The 23,658-nt window shown below is 42.3% G+C and overlaps 2 protein-coding genes and 1 long non-coding RNA gene across 8 annotated transcripts in view; 1 reads left to right on the top strand and 2 right to left on the bottom strand.

Annotated features, from left to right (window-relative positions):
• Nucleotides 1-13,803, bottom strand: part of LOC126872736 (uncharacterized) — a 195,671-nt gene extending 181,868 nt beyond the window's left edge. For all 4 annotated transcript variants that reach the window (XR_007692150.1, XR_007692154.1, XR_007692152.1 and 1 more), the window contains exon 1: nucleotides 13,134-13,803. Coding sequence is in view for 1 of the 4 variants with exons in the window: in XM_050632883.1 (XP_050488840.1) it covers nucleotides 13,134-13,170 (37 nt within the window). In the remaining 3 variants the exon portion in view is untranslated. The remainder of the gene's footprint in view (nucleotides 1-13,133) is intronic.
• On the top strand, nucleotides 7,058-12,322 carry LOC126872739 (uncharacterized). Its single transcript, XR_007692155.1, has 3 exons — nucleotides 7,058-7,487; nucleotides 7,624-7,757; nucleotides 8,086-12,322. It is a non-coding gene; the product is annotated as an uncharacterized LOC126872739 (long non-coding RNA).
• Nucleotides 13,804-14,515: 712 nt separating the features above from the next.
• On the bottom strand, nucleotides 14,516-23,643 carry LOC126872709 (serine/arginine repetitive matrix protein 2). Of its 3 annotated transcripts, none has more exons than XM_050632820.1 (14): nucleotides 23,476-23,643; nucleotides 22,643-22,840; nucleotides 22,428-22,552; nucleotides 22,260-22,336; nucleotides 22,050-22,172; nucleotides 21,744-21,958; nucleotides 19,523-19,663; nucleotides 19,240-19,431; nucleotides 18,456-19,152; nucleotides 18,061-18,368; nucleotides 17,654-17,829; nucleotides 17,437-17,563; nucleotides 15,990-17,343; nucleotides 14,516-15,741 (listed from the first exon to the last, which is right to left on the bottom strand). In XM_050632820.1, the coding sequence occupies exons 2-14, from the start codon at nucleotides 22,801-22,803 to the stop codon at nucleotides 15,625-15,627; spliced, it is 3,813 nt and encodes a 1,270-aa protein (XP_050488777.1). In that variant the 5' UTR covers nucleotides 22,804-22,840; nucleotides 23,476-23,643; the 3' UTR covers nucleotides 14,516-15,624. The 3 variants fall into 3 exon arrangements, with proteins under 3 accessions (XP_050488777.1, XP_050488778.1, XP_050488779.1); XM_050632821.1 differs by having other exon boundaries at nucleotides 17,654-17,790; XM_050632822.1 differs by lacking the exons at nucleotides 21,744-21,958; nucleotides 22,050-22,172; nucleotides 22,260-22,336; ... (1 more) ...; nucleotides 22,643-22,840; nucleotides 23,476-23,643 and adding exons at nucleotides 20,290-20,602; nucleotides 20,950-21,183.
• Between the last annotated feature and the right edge of the window lie 15 nt (nucleotides 23,644-23,658).

Genomic DNA, 23,658 nt, shown 5'->3' with positions numbered 1-23,658 from the left:
GTTTCCCTCTACCGCGCTCTCTCTTTCGTTTTCTGATTCCTCGCTTCCTTCCACGATCTCTGTCATTTCCTTCCCACCTCAACAAAACTGCTCCCGATTGTTTGTTACATCGCGTGTTCCAGCAGAATACCGACTTAACTTTGCCAGTATATCTGGTGGGCCATTCTGAATAAAGAAAGATCATATACATCGTGGTTATTGGTGCATGAGTTTTTGATTTACTTGAAGAGATAGTACGCGTATCTTTCTTTCATCTTTCTTTTAACTTACAGGTATATGCCAAAGGAAGTGTTCGAAATCATAGCCTTTCTCTATTCATGCGATGTTTTAACGGTTCTTGTCAGCCTATTCTAGAAATCAGCGTATTCTACATTTGAGAATTGAAGAGGCATTGTGAACACAGACTGAACCACTGAACTGAGGTTAACGATTTGAAATGTAGAATCAGGCTGAGTGTCGCAAGCAGTCTGCTGCTCACCCTTCCTACGAGTCTAGTGCGATTCTCCATCTCGGGATTCAGAATAATCTACCACGCATACTGATACAGTCGTTCCTTCTGGAACACTTTGTGTACCGTATCCGTCGTAAGAACCGACGCAGAACAAGTATCACCCCATGGAGGATCAGCGTCTGCCTGAATACCGCGTGTTTCTAGAATTCCGCGTGTTCGTCGATCGGTGATACAATTAAAGGGACATCGAAAAGCAGTGGGAGAAGCTTAAAAAAGAATGCACCGCACACTCTGGTCGCACCCCTTCAATTAACGCTTTCCAGAAGCTTCGCCGGTGGTTGAAGGGCTGCGGGAAAAAGAGCAACGAGACAAAGGGCCGGCAGATTGGCGATTGCAATTTGCAGAATGGAACCGCGAGGATGGGCGTGCGGATCGGAGGAGAACGAAGAGCAGAAGAACGGAACGGAACGAGCTTGTACAGCTAGGAGAAGAGAGGTTCGGAGGGCAAACGTAGGAGGAAAAAGATGGAAAGGGGTTGGAGGGGGCGGCTGCGGAAAGGCAGAGGCAGAATGCAACGAATTCGAAAAGAGCGGAGCCCTGTGCCTGCATACGTAATGCCATCGGGCCATTGTCAACCGGCGCCGGCCCCCTTTTGTCTCGCGCGGGGGCAAGGGGGTCGGGAGGGGGATGGGCGAAAGGGCAGAGCTGCCCCCGGAACCAGTCGCGGGAAAATTCTGATCGCAGCCAGGGACCGATATCGATCTTCGGCCGATCATTTGCATGCTCATTGTTCGAGCATTCGACGGCGAAAATTCCGGCGACGACGCCCGGCGTCGCCGTCGAGAACAATATTCTCCGCAGCCGCGGCCTTTTCTTTTCATATCACCGCAAGATCTAAGAGTTGGCGCGCAGGGCACAGGTGTCCGCGGCGATAATCGTTCGTCGCGGTTCTTCCGCGATTGTTTATCAGATGCCGACGTTTTCACGTCGATTGAACCTTTGTACTTCGATGCCGTTGTCAGAATAGACACGAAGAAGGAATTATTTGGATAAGGTGGAGTCGTTTGAACCAGTAGGATATAGCGAAGCAGGTTTATTTCTGTCGCCCGAACTTCAACATCTTTGAATTCAGTTTTCAACATTAGTGCGCGATATAACGACGAAGGAGCGAAAAGGAAATTTTCCCAACGAGGAGAAATATCAAAAAACGGGGAACTGATTCGAACAACAGTATGGCTGATCTGGATGCACGAACAGAGTCCACCGTGTTCTATATCGGTAGCTGTGTTTTTCCGGGCGGCAAAAATCACGGGAAGGAAATCACCGATCGCGAGAACGCGCGGTATTCGTCTTCTGACAAGCCGAATTAATTCGCGCGTGGAGGCCGCCTCCGCGATACCGACAGACGTTCGTCTATTACGAGGATGAAAGAAGAGCACCGAGGGTGGATGGGCTGGAGATGGTAGAAGAGACAAGCGGAAAAGTAACAGACGGAGAGAAAGGCGGAGCGAAGAGAAAGAGAGACATCGGTGCACATATTTTTATGTCATCGCAGTAGAGGCGATGCATTGTTGTCGCGAGACAAAGGCAAATGTGGCGGAAAAATTGCGGAGGAAAGGCGAGGCGCGGGGAATCCTGGCACTGGGATGGGTGTCGGACGGCGAAAAAGAGCGAAGAGGGATGGAAGATACCCTGAAGGGAGTAGGGTGCTACACGCACGCGACAAAGCGGAATAGGTTAATGCCGGATCTCGCACGATTGCATGACGATCCTTTCCACGGAATGTTCCGCGAAATGTACGTTCGCTGAATAAATTCTAAACACAAACAGAAAGTTCCCTGCGTAAAAATCATACCGCTCTTAGTCGTGATTCACAGTCAGCCGAATTAGTCATCGAATATACATACGTATATATAACTAAAATTTATTTAATAAATTATAAGAAACGAGTTGCTATTTTAGATATTAACGCGTAACTGGTCACGATAGCGATTATTTTGCTACGTGAACGAACACACAGCTTACAGATAATCGAAAAGATAAAAAAGATAATATATCGCGTGTTTCGTTTAAAATCATTAGAAAAATAAAGATCGCTGAGATCCGATAGATTCCATCTCACCATTTACGGTTTAATATTTTTCCTTTATTCGAGTTACGATGAATATTTTATAGGGATTTCAAGCCATCATCCTGGACAAGGATATTTTCTGAAACGTATGTCGGGACGAAGGAAACGACTCCTGACGTGGGATAGAGGGAGAAATGAAAAAAAAAACGAAATCGGGGTAGAGGAGACGTAGCAACTACAATTAAGCCAGTCAGTCCGTGGCTGAGTTGTTCCATTGAGAGAATTGGCCTGCACAGGCAGCCAACTATCGAGCAGAATTGAGAGCCGGCGGGGAGATTTCGCAGATTATCAAGCATCAGTTGCCGGGAAGAATAAGCAACCGCCAACCGTCATTTAACTTTAACGCTCGAACTGCCCTCGTCCGCACCCCCGGCAACCCCCGAGGGCCTCCGTTGGTCCATGCTAATTAAATCTGCCTACGTACCTACCCCGTCCACGGTATTGCCCTCCGCTGGACCTCTTCGTCGACCTTCTACCCCTTCGAGCCATTCCGATGATACTACTTTACTTACGTGTGCACTCTGACTCCATTGTATCCGCCATCTTATTAGCATCATTATTTTTTGCAACCTCCTTTTCCAAAGTTTCGAAACTCACTAACATACATAGTCGTCTGTCAGGCGGTTCCAGGCATTCCGTTCGTGTCTTATTAATTGGATTCCTGGTAATTTGGAAATTTGATATTTAATGCATGCAAGACTGAATATTTTCTGAGCTGTATACAAAATTTCTTGTTATTTAATCGTAGCGATAAATGGAGAATTTAGACTGAGCTAATACCTGTTTATCGTGTTGACATCTACGTGATAATTATTATCGATAGCCGCAAGAAGAACTTGTGTGTATTGGAGCAATCCAGACCTTTTGTGAATATTAATATTAAAATCTTTAACGAACGAAAGGAATTATCCGTATCGAGGTAATAACGAGACAACTTGGAACTTTCGCAATGGTTTCCCGTTCAAATGAAAACGTCTGACAGTGTCTATTCTGCTGATTAGAATCTTGCATTATCAGCGAATAGGAAGAAAGGTCTAAGCATACGTCGGAAAGATTCGTGTCAAGGAACGTAATGCCCTCGAATAAAAGCGCTCAAAGTTCTACGGAGGACTCTGTGCAGCATTCATATCCGTTATTTCCTGAAAGCAGCGTGGAGCGTGAGACGCTGTCTGACGCATAAGCGACCGGAACTACTGGCTTACACGACCCACTATCCTGTGTAAGTTTCCTCGCGTGTTCCGAATATTCTCGCTCGTATATGGAGCAACGCGCCGACATCCTCTGTTTGCTATCGTTCAAACTTGCAAAGATATGGCAAGCAGTCTCGTAAATGTTAAGATGGATCTCTTGTTTTGATCACGTAGAATTCGATATACGGACAATTCCAAGCACGATGCATAATATAAACTTGCACTTGTGTAGGATTTTATCACCTTCGAGTTTCGATTCGATTGTAAATTTTTCTTGCAGCGTAGACGCCTGCAAGCGTGTCTTAGCGATGGCACTCTCGTATTCATTTGATTCAGCTATGCAGCTTACTCACGACGAAACGCAGGGTAAAGCGCAGGACTATGTGTTATTCGTTTCCACAATAGCGTCATTGTTGGAGCATTGTGCTTCCACCCCATTCCGTAGATTCGTCGCGAACACTTTATCTCCTACTCCTTGCTGCTCGCGAATACACGTATACGTGTTTTACACGCACGAGCACCCTTGTCCTTCTGCTTCTTCTTCTTCCACCTTATTCCGCTGCCATCACCATTACGTCTGTACCGATTCATAACTCACGTTTCTATTCCTCCGATTATTACGAGGAAAGAAAAATTCGTCAATATAAAATCGTCGATAGGTGGTGATTTTCCATGCTGAACATCGACGCTTTTTCCTTTCCATTCTCTCTTCTCCCGTACTTGGCTATTCTCTGTCTTATCGAAAATTATTTTCTTTCGTATAAGAAACATATCCGCGATTAATAGGCTTCCAAAGACAAAAGAAACATGATTAAACGTAGAGACACAAGGCGTGGTTATAAAAATCAAACCAATACGGGAAACGATGCTCCAATTGCTTGGAGCGGTGCGTAAGAAAATTCAAAACGATCATCAGAATTTCGTACACATAATTTAATAGGCATTTTTATATCGATAAAGATGAAGAATCGGTAAAAACGTATCGGCATGTCGGTAGAATGAGATTCTGAACAGCGAGGATCCGGAACGTCATCCGGACCGTTAAATCCAAGTCTATAACTAACGTTATCGAGTTTCCAGTATCACGTCTAAGCTAGTATCACAGCTATAGCGGGTTGTGAATCTAAATGCGCGCTCCGCGAGCATAAACCTCCGCGAATTACTATGTGGCTCGTCCAGGAACGATGCCTGATTAACGACGGCACGATATTGTCCCGGGGTTGCTCGAAAAGGGGGACAAGGGACAGTAATGCGCTCATCTCCCGTGCACAATAGAACAATGCGTTCCATAAGTAAAGCGCCACTACTCTCACGAAATATACACACGCACGTTGTCTGCCAATGTGTACGCGCCTTCGAATGAACTCCACACTTAAATGCCCTGAGTATTCACGGTGAAACCCGTTCGGATGGTCTGCAGGCTCGAACACCCCGACGAACGATCGGATTTTGCCTCTGTTTTTCTGCTTTTCTTTCGACTCTGATATTCGTAAACAAGTCGATATTCGAAAGGCGAACGATAGGATTTTACTTTCTACTCTTTGACGTTTCGCGATTTAGATTATTCGCTAACTTGTAATTCGAGATTCAAATGGCGAGCAACGAGGTTCTACTTTCAGTTTTTCGATCTTTCCACTTAAACATCCAAAGTCGCTAACTGATCGTGACTCAAATGTAATCTTGGGTCGTTCAAAGGGGGCAGCCAATTTGGCGGATAAAAGAAAAGCAAAGAACTCGATTGGAAGACGGGTTGTAGGACGATTGGGAAACAGTGGTATTAGCCAACGACTTGGCGGACATCGGGAAACCACTTAATTCCCCAAAGTAAGAAAGCGGCTCGGAAGTCGGCGCCTAAAGTTCACAATGTTCAAGGAAGGAGAACGAAAAGACGGACGGACGCGCAACAACGAGGAAACAATGAGTCGCCGTCGGCCGAGGAGGACGAACGAGCGAGCCACCGTCGAACAATGCATCGAAACAATACGAGGAAGGAGGATGCCATCGCGTAACAATGTGGACAATAGACAGATGGGTATACAGAGAAACGAAGATATATATATATATATATATATATATATATTATAGTAAATCATAAATGTTTCCTTATTTCAAGCTATTAATGAAATAAAATAATTTCATCCGCGTTCCAATGAATCTCTATAAATATTCTCCAGTTCTTTTCTCAACCGAAAACCTCTATCGTCCCTTCCACGTCTCCTCGGTCGCTGGCCACTAAGCCTTCCAAGTTTTGTCTCGCTAGCTGGCCGCCAATGCTGAGCAGTAAGACGCGAAGACGGGAGAAAAGCGGAGAAAAAGACGAAAGGTCGTGGCTTGCACGAAATTTGAAGAGCTATAACTGATATGACGCGAACGACGTCTGTCAATTTCGAAGTTTGTTATCCAGAAAAATGATAAACGTAAAAATCTTTGCTTAAATCATTAAGGACAAAATAGTAAAATGATTCGTAGAGTTTGTATAAATTCAGCGGAATGCAGAAACAAAGTATCTTATTATTTTATCGAACTTAGAATTATAGGTGCTGCTAGATATTCGTTGCACCAGTCAATGATATCAAGAAAGAACCGTATAATTTGGAGAATTTCTTCAAGCTTCGTTACTGGATTGCGGATGTTCATGCATTAATGGGAAATTTAAAGATAGGAAAAATGTACAAAATGCGCGTAATACGAAGAAATATATAAAATATCCAAAATAAAGAGAGCATTTTATAACGTTTAGTGGACGAAGCAAATTTCTATTTAGATGATCTGTTTTATCATTTCTTACGTTTACGAAGCTAAATCGAAATACGAAGAAGCAGCGATCGAGGAAAATATTAACAGAAAAAATTACTTTTCTTGGCTTGTAAATTTTTGCAGCTGACCAACGTGATTTCTGAACGTCTGGTACAACAAAACGGAACACGTATTCAGTGTTGTATGAAAAATTGCAAAGCGGTGGAAAGTCAAGGTAACCCAATTCGGAGGCAAAAAAATCGAGCACGATCGTCCGCAGGGCAAGAAGAAGACCCTTAAGGCGTGTCCACGTGCAGGAATCGCAACGCATGCTGGCCGGCTGCTGCGAGCTTTATGATCGAAAGAGAGATCGCGCGGAGGATGGGTTAACAATGCGCGGGAGCGAGAAGGAGAATGTCAAGTGGACATTGTTGACGGTGACAATGCCGCTGAAATTGCCGGAGAACAAAGAGGTCTTACGATGACGCTGCTGGCGGACGAGCGAGCGAGCGAGCGAATTGAGCGAGTTGCTCGTGGACAGGGACTTCCCGTATATTCTCCTGCATACTGGCCCGCTCTTCGCGCACTCTCTCTCTTTCTTCCTCTGCGTCGAACCAAGCGGCAGAGAAGCGCGTTTCGTCTTCGTCGTTTGGCGAACACATCGTACGCCACCCCTTGTGTATCGCATGGCATTATAACTATCGGCTCTATCGCGACGCCTGTGTCGATACTCGTGAATTAAGCACCTTGATCCATTAAGGATCGGCGTACTCGTGTGTTCGGAGTTAACGGGTCTGTTTGGCATTGTTTTAACGCCGCGGTGACCGTGTGCAGCGCCGTTAATACGACGGCTGATAACGCGTTAACGGCATTACGTCATCGTTTACCGAATACAAGCAAACGGTTCGCATATCAATCAGACGTAAACCGAGTGATTGTTTCCACCGTTCGATCACCAACACGTCGATTCCACGATTTGGTAAGCAAATTCTTGAAAATGTGTAGAAAGGTTGCAGTTACGGCCATTTAATGAGACTCGAATTATTATTTTGCGTTTATTCGATTGCTACTTGACGAAGAAACGCGTCTTTCTTTTCTTCTTTTTTTTTTCTTAGTAGCCGTAATTCCGACCTCGTCATTTCCATGGGAATTAATTAACAGCGAAAGGAGATGGAATTTAACCGACTGGTATTGTGGTCATTTAATCACGTGGACAGACCAATGTTGAGGAGTTTACAAAAGGTGCAAGGTTCGTTAACGAAACCACAAAGTATTATCGCAGAAGTAAAAATTCCTAGCGTAGGGAGAAAAATATTCCGTCGGTCGAATTGCTTTGCCAATTATTCTTATTATTATTAATTCCTCAATTAAGCTATTCAGGTTGTCGGCGAATACTTTCTCCTAAATTCTTGTGTGTCCCTAGGCGACTGCCTACGCTGGAATAATACGTCTCGCGACACACAGTTACGGATCGAAGTCAACGAAAGGTCGCTCGGGGGACGACCTACGTTCGACGATTTACCGATTTCGATAAGAATCGAGACAACCTTCTCTTTCTTCTTTCTTTTCTTTTACAGCCCAGCTACATGATCCTAACCGAGATTTCGAGTCTGTATCTTCGATTTTTTCATCGAGACGCTGCAACCTATAAACTTCGATACTTGATCGATTTTACGACTCGGCTGTATCGCGGATGCTACTGTACGAGCGGAGCTCGAAAGTTCCACGCTGCGCTTGTGTTCTTTGCTCGCGGAGAAATGTACGGGCACGCGTACATTTTCATCTGTCTATAGGTGGAACCGCGGGCCGAGAGAGAACGAGAGAGAAAGCGCCCGGAAGAGCACGGGAGAGAGTCGTATATACGTATATATACATCTGTATATACATGCAGGTATACATCGCCATCGTTCCGTGCTTTCATTCGTTCGCGGAAAGAAGTAAAGAGCTTTGTCGCCGCGGCATCAAAAGCTTGAATGACGCGTCGATGAAAGAAGGAAGTATCGGTACAAGAAACTGCACAGTGAATACTGAAAAGAATGTAGTCACGGGAAGAAGGAGGACAAGGGGCAGGGGGGAGCAGGAACGGCAGAAGGAGTTAAAAAGGAAAGGAAAAGATAGCGAAAACGGGAAAGCAAAAAAGGAGGGTACCGGAGGAGTATTGCGGGTAGAAAACCTTGCAGGGAAAGACCGATAAAAGTTTCTGCCTTGAGACGGATATTGGAAATACCTTCTTCCTCCGATCGACTACCGCGATTTATTAATTAATTCATTCGCCTTTCGCGCCAAATCGACCAAATAGGAAAAAATTCCAGCAACTTGGCGAACGGCCATCGAAAATGATAATATCGCAGCGTTGTTTCGTTGTTTCCGCTAAACTCTCGTAACAACTCGTGAGATCACGACCGCGGTTAGGATTTGGTAAAACGAATCGATGGATTACATCAGTGCCAGGCCACGGTCGAGTTCCAATAGCTAAGTCAAGCATGCCGGATTTCGTTAAACTATTACGAGTATTCAAAGCGTGAGCCTTGTTGCGTATACAGGGTGTCCCGTATAGCTGGCCCGTGGAATCACGACGAAATGACGTGAAGCTGGGAGAGCAGAGGAGAGGAGAGAAGACTGAAAAGCCGTACCCGCGGCAGCGTATGCAGATAATCGGTACAAAGCCTTTCGTCGAATGACAAAGGAGAGCACTGGCCAGCCTCGTGGTTCTCTTGCATCTATATGCCAACGCATGCATACACGCTCGCATTCAGCCGGTATTATTATACTGGATGGCAGCATGCTGCTAGGAAAGGCCCAGTTCCTAACGGCTTTATTCTACTCGTTAAAACGAGATAAAGCTTCCGCGGTGATTCTTATGATTTTGTCGTGGATTCAAGGAAACATCTATGACATCGCGAGGAACTCCGCGTAATACTTTTCTACTTCTACGCTACCGTTATGGACGTGGTTGAGTAGCTTTAATTATTTACCAACGAGTACTGCCACCGACGCAATTGTCAGAATCGTCAGAACGGCGAAGACAGGAAAGGAAACTGTCGAGGTTATTAGATGTACAGACAGAGGAACGCGTGGATAAATTGTAAAGTAGGAAATATATTTTAATACAGGAGTGTAAGTACAAGTAGGGATATAATTTGAGCTGATCCAGATCCACACGCTAGCAGTGTTACCCTATAACTGAAAGTCCCGAAGCCATCGTCGCCTGTCTAGTGTCTATGGTCTGCCTTCGTCTCAGTCTACTGTCTATACGCTGTCGATGGCTTCAGTGCTCGAGAAAACTAAAAAGACCAGATGTAGAGTTTCCTTAGAAGTGGTGACCACTTCAACGGAAACATTATTCGGAATAAATGAACTTCTGATGGAAAATGCTTAATTGCAGCAACAAGTATCGTTAATAAGCATTATCTTTTATCCTGCAATTTGTTAATCAAATGGAGGAACAGATACGAGGTAAAAAAAAAAATTGTGCGCTTGGCAAGATACTGCGAAATGCTTAGAAACGTTGGAAATGCAGCCAGTGACCGCGGTGCAGCGTACGCTTTCTCGATCGCGTCGACAACGCGTCAGAAAGCAACATCTTATTTCGATAAAAGTCGCGGAAGTCTATTAATCACTGGAGCGCATTGTGACATTCAACCGAGCGGCATTCAGGGTTTCAATATTATCGATACTCAACAGCGGGGCCAGCATCCGCGTCTATTGAAAGAGAGTTTATCAATAGAGTGCAGGACACTCTTGCTGTATCCGCCTCCAAAGCGTTCTAAGCTCAGCGACGTACCTACGATCTTTCGGAAACGATGACCGTCGTCAGGAAAAAAATCTTTTTACGCAGGCTAAACGCGACTGGCAGTTCGACACGGGAACGCTGTATTCGATGATTTCCAATTAATATATCGTATAATAGACAGCCTTGAAAGCTTTTATCTCTCCGGAGCGGTTTCACCATCCAAGCACGTACGCAAAAGGAGGATGAAACTAATCTGGGTTAGTATGGTTAAGGGGATTTTCGAGAAAGCCACAAGTGGTCGAGACGGATACTATTCTTCCTTATGTGAAACTTCGATTAAGCTTATACGTCGGAAATAATTCATGTTAATGCCGACAAGCGGCTAACTTTCAGGGAGTGTCAACGTTCATGGTCAGACACACCTATTGCCCCTCCTATGGAAGATCGATAACGAAAGACAGGCTTCGGCTACTTTAAGGAGGTTCGAGACGTCATGGTCAGACATTGCCTTCAATTCGAATAGACACGTTAGAAAGAATACATTTCGAATAGTCTCACCTTCGTCTCAAGGAGAATGATTACACCACGGTCGGTCGTTGTTTCTCCTGGAATTGCTCTTACTTTTTAAGAAGATAGAATACGTCGTATTCAGATATTCAGATAATTCAGACATTGTAATGATGCTTCAACGGATGCAGAAAAACTCACGTTCGTGTACTCTTACTTTCTGATCGATCTTAATTATCAGCGGTACTTTCAAGCTCGTCAAAGATATCGTATGCAGCGTGAAAGTCTCCCTGCATTGGCGTTTGAAACGAATCCTCCGTTAATCCGGCCAGCATAGAAAAAAACACGAAAAGCCCGACGAATTCGCGGAATGCACGGTTTCCTGACCAACAGACGATTCTTTCCACGGTCCAGTTAGACGATACAGAATTAAGCTCGAAAAGTACTCGGCGAGTACCGGGACGATGGAATACCGGGCCTATAGAGCTATAAACAGCGACAAAAGGATACCGAGTGGGCGACGAGCATTGAATGTACGAGAAAGGATTGTATGCCAGCGAACGATGCTGACGATGGTAGCGACGTTGCTGTTGCTTTTGGCATACGTGTGTCACGTACGGTATGTCTGTCTGCGGCCTGCTTTTCGGTGTATCCGCGCTGCCGGCAGAAAAGAGGAGTATTTTAGCTCGCGTCCATATGAACGTAGGGACGAAACAATGTAGCTTTTGTGCGAGAAAGGAACGGAAAAGCAAAGCCAAAGAGAGAGCCTAAGAGCGATTGAAATGCTCGGCCGTCTGTCTCTTGTTCTCCACCGCCTCCCTTCGTCGTCCCACCCTCTTTATCTATTCTCTTTTCCTTTCTCTGCGTCTTTGCCGCTTCTGTCTTTTTACCACTCAGCCATCTACGTCGTGCTTCTTCCTTCGCTTCATCTTTGCTTTGATCGCAACACTGCCAAACTGCGAGTGATCGCAAACGCGTACACCTTCTTCTCGGACAACGATCATCCATTCCGAGTCTCTTCGTTCTTTATACACGATTCGCCTAACTCGTAAACCTTGACCTTTTGCAGTTAGCTGTAAGATGACAGTCGTGTATACCATATAAATTTTTTTTCTTTTTTTTTTAATGTAGCACACGATAAGATGAAATAAAATGACATTTCTCGTGTACAAGGTCACGAAACAACTATCGAATTGAGAACGATTCGTTACTAACCCGCAAAGCCGAAGACGACAAAGAGATTCTTTTTTTTGGTCGAACCTCGAAGAGAAGCAAAGATGTCAGAATGAGAAAGTAACGACGCGCGGAGCGAAGACGCGGTTGGCAATAGAAGGGTGGTATGTGCAAGAAGGGCAAGTATTGGTAGACACAGATGTGAGGGGTGGTTGCAGGTTGATAGTCAAGACTGCCTTCAGATTCCAGAGTGAAGCATTGTGTCCCGAACGCGCATTGTCCTCCCGTCACCGGCAACTCGACAATGCCGAGTCCGTAAGTTAGTAACCCTACCGTAAAAACTTATCTCCACCCCAAACCATCGACCTCCAGCCTCCATGATTCCGTTCGATTTCCAACCACCTCCCGCCAACTCTTCCGCTTTTCTGTCCTGGCTCGTGACTTCTGCTGCTTTTACTCTTCCTCCTCCCTTCGATTGCAAGAATCAACGATCTGTGTCTACGATGTTCTTGTGTTCTCCCAGCAACAAGACAAAGGTCTTCGTCGGAGCTTCGAATTCCGCTTCTCAAATAAATAGAGTCGTAAAACACACTGACGGCTAATGCCAAGAGATTAATAACTAAAATCCTCGTTCGAACCGAAAAACGACTAACAGTAAAACAGGTTCTTCGTTTTCTTAATTAATAAAATTTCGTCGTATGATTTTTCATGATGATGAAGTATAACGTAGCAGTTTTACAACTACGTCGATTAATGGTAGGGAGCCGAAGAAGTCGATCGTCAGCAAGCAGAGAAACACTCTGGGATCGGAAGCGAACGTCCTGGGGACCGGATACAAACATTAGGGGTTGGCGGGTGGTCCTCTCGTTGGGACTCAAGTTGCCGAGCAGCCGGACAACGCGTGGTCGCCGGACAAAGCTCTTCTAATTGTCCCCATCAACGACGAAGAATGGACCGCGGGCCTGCCGCTGACAATTTCATTTGTAATTTGCATAAGGCTTATTAAAATCACAATGGACGTGGACCCAGGGGGATGCTCGATCGAGGTGGCCGCAGCCTTCTTTTTTGGACTGCTCGATAGAGAATAATCACGGTCACCGCTGTGCTGGTAATTGAACTTCAATAAGGAGCGGAACTCGTTTCGACCATTCGCGTCAACTACTCCTAATAAAAAAGATAATCGACGAGAAATTTAAATCGTTGTGAACTTACGTTTGAAACGGCTGACTCGTTCGCTTCTCTTATCCATGATTATATCCAAGAACACTGAACACACTGTTACACTGTATTTCGTTGTCTAACGGATCGTAATAAAAAAAGGTATATAAGAAAAGGATAGATGCGTAAAAAAAATGTCGAACGAATTTTTTCTAATAAAAAGGAAGACGAATAAAAATGTGCCAGGTATGAATGAATCGTGAAAGAAATAATATAATAAGAAATGATAATATAGATGATAGATGTAGAAATGAAATTAATTTGAAGGTACGTATGGCAGGATCTGTCACACCGATGATTCCACGTTTGTCGAAATGTGTCGCGCACGTGAGACGGCGCGGAACTGAACCATCTCAAAACGCTATCATATCGCGCGCCGCCACATTCCCCCACCACTTTCGACCAAAATGCGTCTACGCATCTCTTATTTATGCTGCTATAAAAAATCGTTCCGATTAGAATGTTAATTATTGTGGCAAAAGACAATTGTCTCACGACCTGATAAAAATATGTATATTACTTATCTAAATAAAAGGAGTGACACGAACGAAAGGGAAGAGAATCGTTACTGTAACAACTGGTTTTATAATATTTTTCTAATATCTTTTAATATATGAGAACACGCCAGATATTTGTATTAAATGATAGCAAATGATACAACTCGGCCTCGTATGAAATCAATGCCTAACTCTAGGACAGCTATTTTCCAAAATGCAAACTCCTTGATTCTTGTCGCGTACGTATCCGTCTTCGCAAATGCAACCACTTACGCAACTTTTAGTCTGGATACAAGCCATGGATTCCCAGATATCGATATTGTCGCAACTCTTTTCGCAATTCGGACTTGCCTGACATTGGCTGAAAATTTCATTTCCCCTGCACGTGTCCCCGACAAAGACCACTTGGGGTCCTTAAAAATTAAAGACAAAGAAAGAGAAATGTAAAATTGTAAAATGTAAAAATGAAAATGTAAAAACACTGTACAATGAGCAATTAAATAAAAAGTTACTTACTAGACAGTATCGCTCCCGTTACCATGCCTGTATAGTCAAGCAGGAAAGAACTTGAAACAAGTAAAACGAAATGCACTTGTAGAAGCTTCATTTTCATGCTAGGTCAAAGAAGAAATGCAAGTAACTATCGGTGACTGCAAGTTTAAATACCCGTTTGCAAATGAAATATAGCGATAGCCAAATCGGTCAGCTATCAATAAAAGAACCAGTTTCTATCGCATAAATAAAGCAACGTTCTCCGAACAAGGACTCGGTAAATGAGGCATCAGGGAGATAAGAAAGTGAAACCAAGCTTGGTAATCAACGGAGAGTCACATATGCGGGTATAAACTAAAAATAAACGTTGAAGAATAAAACCATTAATTTGTATTTTTCATGTTATGTATTTGTTGATTTGAATTGTACAGCAACTCGTTTACATACAACATATATAAGTGTCTTACTAGTAAATTACTTTGTATGATACCTTAAAATAAGTATTTTATAATAAAGAGGGGTCTGTGACAACGTGTCTCGAAATAAAGTAATTACGAAGTATAATCCAAGGATGTTTCGATGTGAGGGGAAACTAGATTCCTTACTAAGAAAGTCTCTTCTTCGCGTTGGCGATTCGCGACTCAAGTTTACTTGGCCAGAATCGACGATATCCGTAAATGACAACAGCCTTTCTTCTCATTAAACGCAGCAAATTCGAAACGTCAGGTGCAATTATCGAACAAATTGCAAATCAACGCGAAGAAAAATCTTAAATCGAAAATGGATTCATTTCGCGTTGCGAATAATGCATTTTGCCGATTCTTATAGGTGTTTTACTATTTCTCTCATGACAATGAATGATGAAAAGCCACTCGCATACACCAAATAGTGCGACCAAATACTTCCCTTTTAAATTGCGCGTCACAGCAGAAGCTTCCATTTTTTTCCTTCCGTAATACTTACGAAATAAAAGTTTCATTACGATACGAAAATAAGTACTAAAGTTGAAAGGTGTGTAAAATTTCTTTTTTTCTAAGGATTAAAAGAGAAGATGTCACAAGTTGTAGATGTTCGTGTACTTCACGATATAAACGTGTTATTGAATTGACGAGAAACGCACATCTATATGTGTATACTATATGTCACGGATATTTACTATGTAAATATCCATGCATAATTACGAAAAAACTAAAATGACATCGATCGCAGATCCTTCTCGATGATACATTACTTTATACTGCAATCATTCGCTGTTAACTCCGATAAAAATGAAAAGTTTGGAAGGAAAAAGTACATTTCTCGCAACCGTCACGATCAGTTTTTCATTAAGGTATATCCCCTCTACACTCTGTTTTAAATACACCGAAAGCGATCGGCATAAGAATTGAGTAAGAAGTCTGTCTCACGTGATCCGGTCGAAGTTTCACGTTGCAGAGAAGTAACTATATCACAGATGAAGGAGAAGAATCGAAGAAGCAGCAACGGCAACGGGGTTTCTACCAAACCTTAGCAGCAAGGGTTCTCTGCATTAAAACATTCTTGCTTCGCTGCTTCATGCGCTCAATGAAGTACTCCTTGCCTTCCAGGTTATCGTCGACAGGTCCAACCTCATTCTAGCAACAAACGAGAGTTAGTTGGCTCCTAGGTCGTGTGATTCTTGCACGTGTGGCTCATCACCATCATCATCATCATCATCATCATCATCATCATCATCATCATCATCACCATCATCATCATCATCATCATCATCATCATCCTCATTATTTATTCCTCATATTATCATCATCCGGAATATCATGATCGTCATCACGAAGATGGGCTATTCTTTCGCGAAAGCCTACACAGAAGAGACCTAACCAACCTTGTTAGCTGTGTCGCCCCCCTCGCCCTCTCCCCACCTCTCGTAGTCATCGTCGTCCCTCTCTTCACCCTCGCTTAAAGGTCCATCTTGTCTTTTACTAGGAGGAACATTCGATCCTCCACCACCTTGCTGATGCTCCATCACGTCATCTCCGCCCTCGAGCATCTTGTTGATCTTTTCCTTTGCTTCGTCCACTTTTCTCATCGGATCAGGTGAATAGCTGCGATCGCTGTATCTATCGCGAGAAGCGGCACGCCGGTCTCTGAAGTCTCGCCTATCTCGGAAGTCGCGGAAGCCCTGCTTACCGTGGAAAAATCTACCGCCACGATTACCACCACGTCCGCGTCCACCACCACGATTATTGAAACCACCGCCACGTCTATTGCCAAAGCGATTATTGTGTTGATTATTATAGAACCGATTACGATTTTGGAAATTGTTACCACCGCCACGATGGTTTGGATTATTGAAGCCCTGGAAACGGGGCTTATAGTAAGTGCCTCGATTATTGTATGGTCGGAATTGTCTCTTGCGATAGTAACTCCTGTCTCCAGACCTACTGCGACTACGACTCCTGGTATAAGATCGGGAACGTGATCTAGAGCGTGATCTACTGTAAGTACCCGACGGAGATCGACTGTATTTTCTCTCGTAACTTCCAGATCTTCGATTCGAGTACGATCTTGAACGACTTCTTCTGGGTGAACGTGACCTCGAAGAGCCTGAACTTGAGGCACTGCGCGATCTGCTGCGCGACCGTTTCGCTGGACGATCTCTACTCATTCGTTTAGATACAGCTCCTCCCCTGCCAGTAGATTCGCGTTTCTTAGGGGTTTGTCTGTGTTGCCTTTCGGTCTCGCTATCAGAATCTGTTCTGGGACCCTTAGCCTGATTCTGGTTCTTCGTTGGTGGAGGCGGACGTGGTGGTTCTGGTGGATGACCAGCACCGCTATTACCACTTTGTCCAATCGGCTGGAATTTGCCACCAAGATTGTTATTAGAACTAAACTTTGTCGGTGTTGTTTGCGTTGCAGATATAGAAGGATCCTTATACGACTGAAATTTGTTCTGTGGTTGTGGTGTAGGATACTTGACTGGCGCCTGCTTAGGCATCGGAGGTTCTTTGGGTAATGGCGGCGGAGTTGGTGCGGACATGGGCTGAGCAGCTGCTGCTCTCTTCTCTGCGAGTTCACGCTGCATTTGCTTCCGTATATTCATGGATTTTTCCAATGCTGCTCGCTGCAGTTTCTCCTCTAGCTCGTTATCATCGTCTTCGTCACTATCTACATTGGACTGCATCTTTTTGTTCTCTACCGGTACATCTTGCCACTTTTGTGGGAGAACATCCTTTTGCCTAAACAAATACAAAAATAGTCATGTTCAAATATACACCGACATGTAATATATCATATTAAAATATAGCTTTAAAACTGCTAAAACTTTTTACCTAGCGGCTTGTGCAGCTTTCCATTTCGCATTTAATGCAGCAGTGTCGAGAGTAGGTAATTTCGGTTCAGGATGAATCAGTTGCGACTCTTGTTCAAAAATGTCTGTCAGTGGTTTTCTCTGAATCTCTGTAAAAAGAATGTAAAGTAAAATGGGCATAGACTATACTCATTAACTGCAGGTTGCACCCGTTTTTCTGTAACAGGCCTGACCCTTACCTTTACGTTGCTGTGCAGTCATTGGTATTCTAGCTTCCCGTTCGTGATACGCCTTTGAAGCCTCATCTCTTTCCCTTTCTCTCTCTCTGCGCAGCTCTTCCTCCCTTCGTGAACTTTCAGCGAGCTTCTCCGCGTTGCTAAGAGGGGAAGCTATGTCATTATACTGAGCTACATACCTAGTAAATATAAAAACATAAATAAAATACGAGATGTTAAAACCCGCGTTTCCATTCATGTATCTTTAAAAAATCAAATTAATCACGGAAAATTATCTAAGGAAACACAAACTAAATGCAACATCGAAAACAATATTCATACTATTTTCATAAATTAATAGACAAAAACTTCGTAAAAACAAATAACCAAAACGGAAAACATGATCACGAACTGGCCATAAAGGTTCCAACCTTTTCAAGACGGCAGTCTCTTTTTCAACTTTTGCATAATACGCATTCAGTTTTGATTCCAATTGTTCTAAATCCGGCAATGAAGACTTTTTTAAGGCTTCTAAATCTCGTTCGAGCTTGTCTTTGTTTTTGCGTTTCTTCCTTTCTTCTTTCTTTTTCTTCTTCCTGCTTTTCTTGTCCTCTTTCTCTTTGTCTTTTCCTTTCTTCTCTTTCTTCTTCTTTTTCTTCATTTTTTCACTTTCTGAATGTTTCTTTTCCTTCTCCCTTTCTCTCTTCCATCTAGCTGTTTCTTCCAGGAATTTCCTTACCTAAGAGTGTAGGAAGGATAACATTGAAATTATAAAAAAGAAAAAATAAATTATAGAATGTTCATAAAAAAGGCATGTGATTCTTACTTTATCTTCATAATCGGAGTCATCTTTCGTCTGTTCCAAGAATTTTCGTACTTTTATCTCGTAATCGTCCATCTTATCTCGAGTATTTGAACTGTAAGATACTGGGGCGATTACGTCATGTGCAGCTGTGGTAGCAGCTGGTGGGTTGTTGTATTGAGCCATCCGTTTGCTGAGAGGTGAAAGTGAGCCGCGATGATCCTTCTTATGTTTCCGCTTGCGACTAGGTGATCGAGATGCTGATCGCGAACTTGCGGATGAAGAAGAACTGCTGGACTCAGAGCTGGAGGAACTCGAAGAACCGCTCGATGACGAACTGGAACTCGAACTCCATCTCTGTCTCTTCTTCGAGCGTGACTTTCTCTCCTTCTTGCGTTTCTTCTTCTCTTTCTTATTTTCCCCGACATCATTTTCAGTTTCGAAACTCTTGAATGTATCCAAAGGATTCAAAGAAGATGTTAATGTCTTAGACTTGATGTATTCGATAGAGTTTCTCGCTTCTTCGTGGAATGGAGCAATTGCCAAGCAATTTTCATATGCCTTTTGAGCTTCTTCGTACTTCTTCTCGTCTTCGTAACTTCGGCCTAGAGCAACGAGAGTCTCGGCCATGTATTTGCGAGCGTTCGTATGAGTTTGATTCAGCTTCAATGCTGTTTCAAAATCATCGATCGCTTTCTTGAAACTACCGCTATTAGCGAATCTATAACAACAAAGATATAAACATGTAAAATAAACACAATTTAGAATAATATACTTCATTTGTGTTAAGATGTAGATTGTGACTTACAATGCTCCACGTGCTACTAATCCTTCGACGTTTCGTGGGTCTACGGTAAGTGCCTTATTGAGACACTGGAAGGCTTCTGTATGACGCCCAGCCTTGAAATGATCTATACCTTCGGCTACGCTTCGGAATGCCCACTTACTGGCCTGTGCTTGTCTTAATTCGGATGCATATTCATTGGGTGGGAACCTTTCTCTGTAACAAAAAAGATGTTTTTGGAAGGATGGTAAGACCATTTATTTGATCAGTTATACTAAAAAATGAGTATAGGGGATTGATACTCTACCTCAAACCAACCATATTGGAATGGTTTTCTTGACCGAGACCCATCAAGTCGCAAAGATATTTAATGTTGTTTGGGTTGTTGAAGCCAGTACTATTCTCCAACATCGCTTCGTAAGACTGTCCTTTGTTGTCCATTGCTTTCCTACACCACAGAGAGAAACGACCGATTATCAACATGTAAAAATCATTTTGTCCTTTGCCAAAAAGAGGATACCAAAGCTACTTCGTTAACGGTAAAACTAAAGACTTGATAATCATGATGACCGAATCTTCACAAATCCTGAGTTCATTTCCTGGTACAGGTTTTTATTTCAATCTGATTGTTTTTCCCTCAGTTTTCTCGACATCTCGTCGTCTTATACATATATATTTTATATATATATTCATGCATATTAATATGCATGTCCTTTGTGCTGCTATTCCTTACACGTGTTAACGTACGGCACACCCTTCATCGGCTTATTCATCCCTGCGTAATTATTCGCCTCTTCTTTTCGATCTACATGAATTATTCAACGATACGACACTAATGCCAAAGATGCTCCGGATGAAGAAGGAGTTTCTTCCAATTAGAACAAAGATATTATCAAACACCTCATGGTATTAGAGTCGATCAAAATCTACGTTTGTACCGTTAACAAGCAGCAGGGGTCCGAAACGGGGATACATTGCAGAAAGTTTGGTAGGTTTCCTTTATTACCAGATTATTTCTTACGTATAAATTTACAATGGTACACAACCTCATTATTATGTAAACTCGTCTCTCACCTTTCATGTACCGCTAAGACGTATATTTCTAGTATTTTGTATCATGTTTGTAATCAGAGGATTTCTCAACATAAAAGCACACAGCCTATCATCAATCGACGGTGGTTTGGTTTTTATAAGTTTTTGGTGCGATAAAATAAATTGCATAGCCCTAGGATAGGTTGGGAGCCACGCCTGAGTATATTTTATCTTCCAAGTTGACCAAAAAAATTTTTTTTATATATATGTAGTAGTACTTTCGCCTGTTTTGCATTTTGTGGTGTCAATTCAAACATGACATCATATTTTTATATTTTTTATTTGTCAATTTAAGCTGTAAGTTTAAATGAGGCATTATTATGACAAGGCGCAATTCTTTTGAGGCTTAAAGGTAAAGGTTCGGGCGATTAAGATTTTAGTTATTTGGTCTCTGCTTTAACTTCTTGAATAATCTAAAGTTTTACTCCACTTGGTAATGTGATACATATGAAACATCGACAACACATTGACGTATCATGCACTTTAGATATGCATTAAACTCGAGCAAAAGGATCTTTAATACATAAAAATATTTGAATGGGATATTAAAAATAATCAATTTTTTAAATGCTTGCTTTTTACTTATTTTATTATTTGTCTATAATAAGAGACCAAACAACAGTAAATCATTATTATACCTACCGTCTGCAGCACTCACTCTGGCCACCCAAGGCTCAACATCTCATACTGGAAATGCAACCTCAAAAGACATTGATGTCATTTGGCGCCATTGTTTGGCTGGTGCTTTGAGAGTAACATATCACAAACGTAGATAGAATATTGTGCGCAACAGAGCCATGTCAACCAATGCTCAAGGTTTGAATCATTTGTATCACATTATAAATTCATCATCATACTGACTATCAACTTTTTACGTTATTGAGAGTGTCTGGCACCTAAATTCATAAAAACGTGTAAGAGGAATCAAATCTAATTTACCTTGTTTTGTTAGTATCACAGTGCGTCTGTTAAATCTCAATTTCTTTTGGCCACCATACCATTTTCCTTACCTTCTTTTTTAACGAAAAATATTAAACAAAACACTAAAGATGCAAATCTGTACTGTCGCGTATTATGCAAGTTACAAATAGAATAACTACACTGTCAATAGGAGATATGTTTCGACCACGATTGAAACTGTTATATCAATCCTAAATTCGAAACTACCAGTGTCAGAAAATATTCCCCCTGCCTTCTGTTAGTGCACAAGTGCTCTCAAGGTATATCGCAACAAGCAAATGATCAAAGAACGATTTATAATACAAATACAAATTTTGAGTCAAAAGTGCTACTGATGCATCACAAGACACTTTTACCATTTATATCGTGTATACAAAATTTCCTATAGTGATATACATATCAGTTTACAAGAGTTAGTGAAGCATTATTATAAATACAAGGAGTAAATGTACTTATCCAGATTTTTTATTACTTACTTATAAGCTTCTGGAAGATCATCAGAATGGATAAGTCCCATAGGTGGGTGCGGTGCTTGCCCTTCACGGGCAGGTACGTTCATAACTGCAACAACTCGCTCGGCTTCAACGTTAACTTCACTGACTACGACGCAGATGAGATCATTTGCCATGTAGCCTCTTGTTACACCTTTCTTGTCCACCGCCGGCACTGTGGCCGTGTTCAATATTAGAGCCTATAAATTTAATAATTATTTTTAGACATGATTGAAGAGGATACAGGTACTTTCTAATTAATATAAATAAACAATAAGAAACTTAATATACCTTAACTCCTAAATCAGTAACAACTCTGGGGCAATCGCTGCAGTTGCAAAGCACCTTCAGAAGAAGTCCAGCAGCACTTTTACCCATCACTTGCGCGTAAATAACATCTCCAATGACCAAACTCTAAAAAGAAATATTTTATTAGAACTCCGTTTTTTAATTATCAAATTATTTATTTTTATATAAATTATTAAAATCATGAATAACCACCTCCAAAAAATTTCGAATACGTTGAGATTTCTCCATGGTGACAAAAGTATCAAGGCCTGGCATTGTTGCATAAAATTCTGAAACAATACATACAACAGATTAATTTCACATTATTGTGTAATACATGATGAGTCATACCAGGGTGTGTAGAAAGAAGTGAAACTGTACCTTCATCTCCTAATTCTTGCTTAATAGGTTCAACTGTTTTCTCCAAATTTGATTTATCGTAAAGAGCATCTGCTTTCTTTGCAAGGAACTGTTGTAGCTTTAGCCTCTTTCCTCTATCACCAAAACTATTAAAAAAAAGTAACAAGTTTGAACGTATGATGCATTTAGAAACGTCTGAAGTATAATATTACTTAAAGGAATCATCTAACACATACCTCAGAGTCTTTTGACGTTGTTGATAGATTTCAAAGTTTGGTTCCTTGAGATTGAGCATGGCCAGCTCGTTCTCGTTGCGTTCTCCTTCCCACACTTTCTGCAACTGTTGGCCATGGTAGTTCAATGCTTGCGCCACAAGACGCGCATCCATTGACTCCATTTTGATTCTGTACTGCAAGCAACCTAGTCCTGCAATACTATGAAAATCGGCAAATTCGTAATGCTTTCTCTTTTTTCTCTAATATCCAAGATATTATTCAAATATTGACATAATTTTTAATAGCTGCCTCTGAGCGACTGCCCGAAATTGGCATGCAAAAAGGACATCATCCAACAGCCAAGGACACGTGTTTGTAACTGATAAACCGCTCTCCACGGTGATAGCCAGAAAATTCTGGTATTTCAATCGTTTAATGGTTGCTCAAATGCTAGCAGTAACAACGTATCGGTTTTGTATGGTTTCATCGAACGTAAATCGTATCTCCAAAAAGGAATGGCATTCTGTGCAAGAACGCGCCCAGACAAAGCGAATTACCAAGAACCGGTTCTCTGAACAATTTACCTGTAGCTGTTGATATTCCTCTGGCGAATCGTATAAACGACGTAACAGAATAAATCTGTAGAATATTCGTTTACTCAAGAAAAACGCTTACATAGGAAGAAAGGCGCGTTATATTGATTTATCGATAACAAGATGGTCGTCGGGAAGCCGGATTGCGAAGGATGATGGCGCCATGACGCTCCAAATGGCCCTCTTTTCCAAAACTCATCCACACCCATTTTTTCATGGGCATGCCAGACTGGCCAAAAAAGAAACCGGATTATTACTCACCGTTGCTTCCCTATTATCTTCCGACGATTTGTTAATGTGTTTTCCAACTATATCACGGCCCACTACGTATCATCATCGACGATTAAACAACTGCGGCCCTATATTTCACCATACGCTGCACAAGTCACGATTACGAAAAAGCCGGAAACGATAAACTCAGACACGCCTGCGTGAATGGCTCTT

The sequence above is a fragment of the Bombus huntii genome, chromosome 13 (genome assembly GCF_024542735.1).
Source record: "Bombus huntii isolate Logan2020A chromosome 13, iyBomHunt1.1, whole genome shotgun sequence".
Classification (NCBI taxonomy): Eukaryota; Metazoa; Arthropoda; class Insecta; order Hymenoptera; family Apidae; genus Bombus; species Bombus huntii.
The sequence above is the reverse complement of the archived record's forward strand: the minus strand, read 5'-3'. Positions and strand labels throughout refer to the sequence as shown.

Excerpts from the sequence above, each read along its gene's own strand:
- LOC126872709 (XM_050632820.1), bottom strand. The coding sequence starts at position 22,803 with ATGGAGTCAATGGATGCGCGTCTTGTGGCGCAAGCATTGAACTACCAT. Across the intron at positions 17,830-18,060 it reads GAGACTGCCGTCTTGAAAAG|GTATGTAGCTCAGTATAATG; the intron begins GTTGGAACCTTT and ends TATATTTACTAG. Across the intron at positions 15,742-15,989 it reads GGGGCGACACAGCTAACAAG|AATGAGGTTGGACCTGTCGA; the intron begins GTTGGTTAGGTC and ends GTTTGTTGCTAG.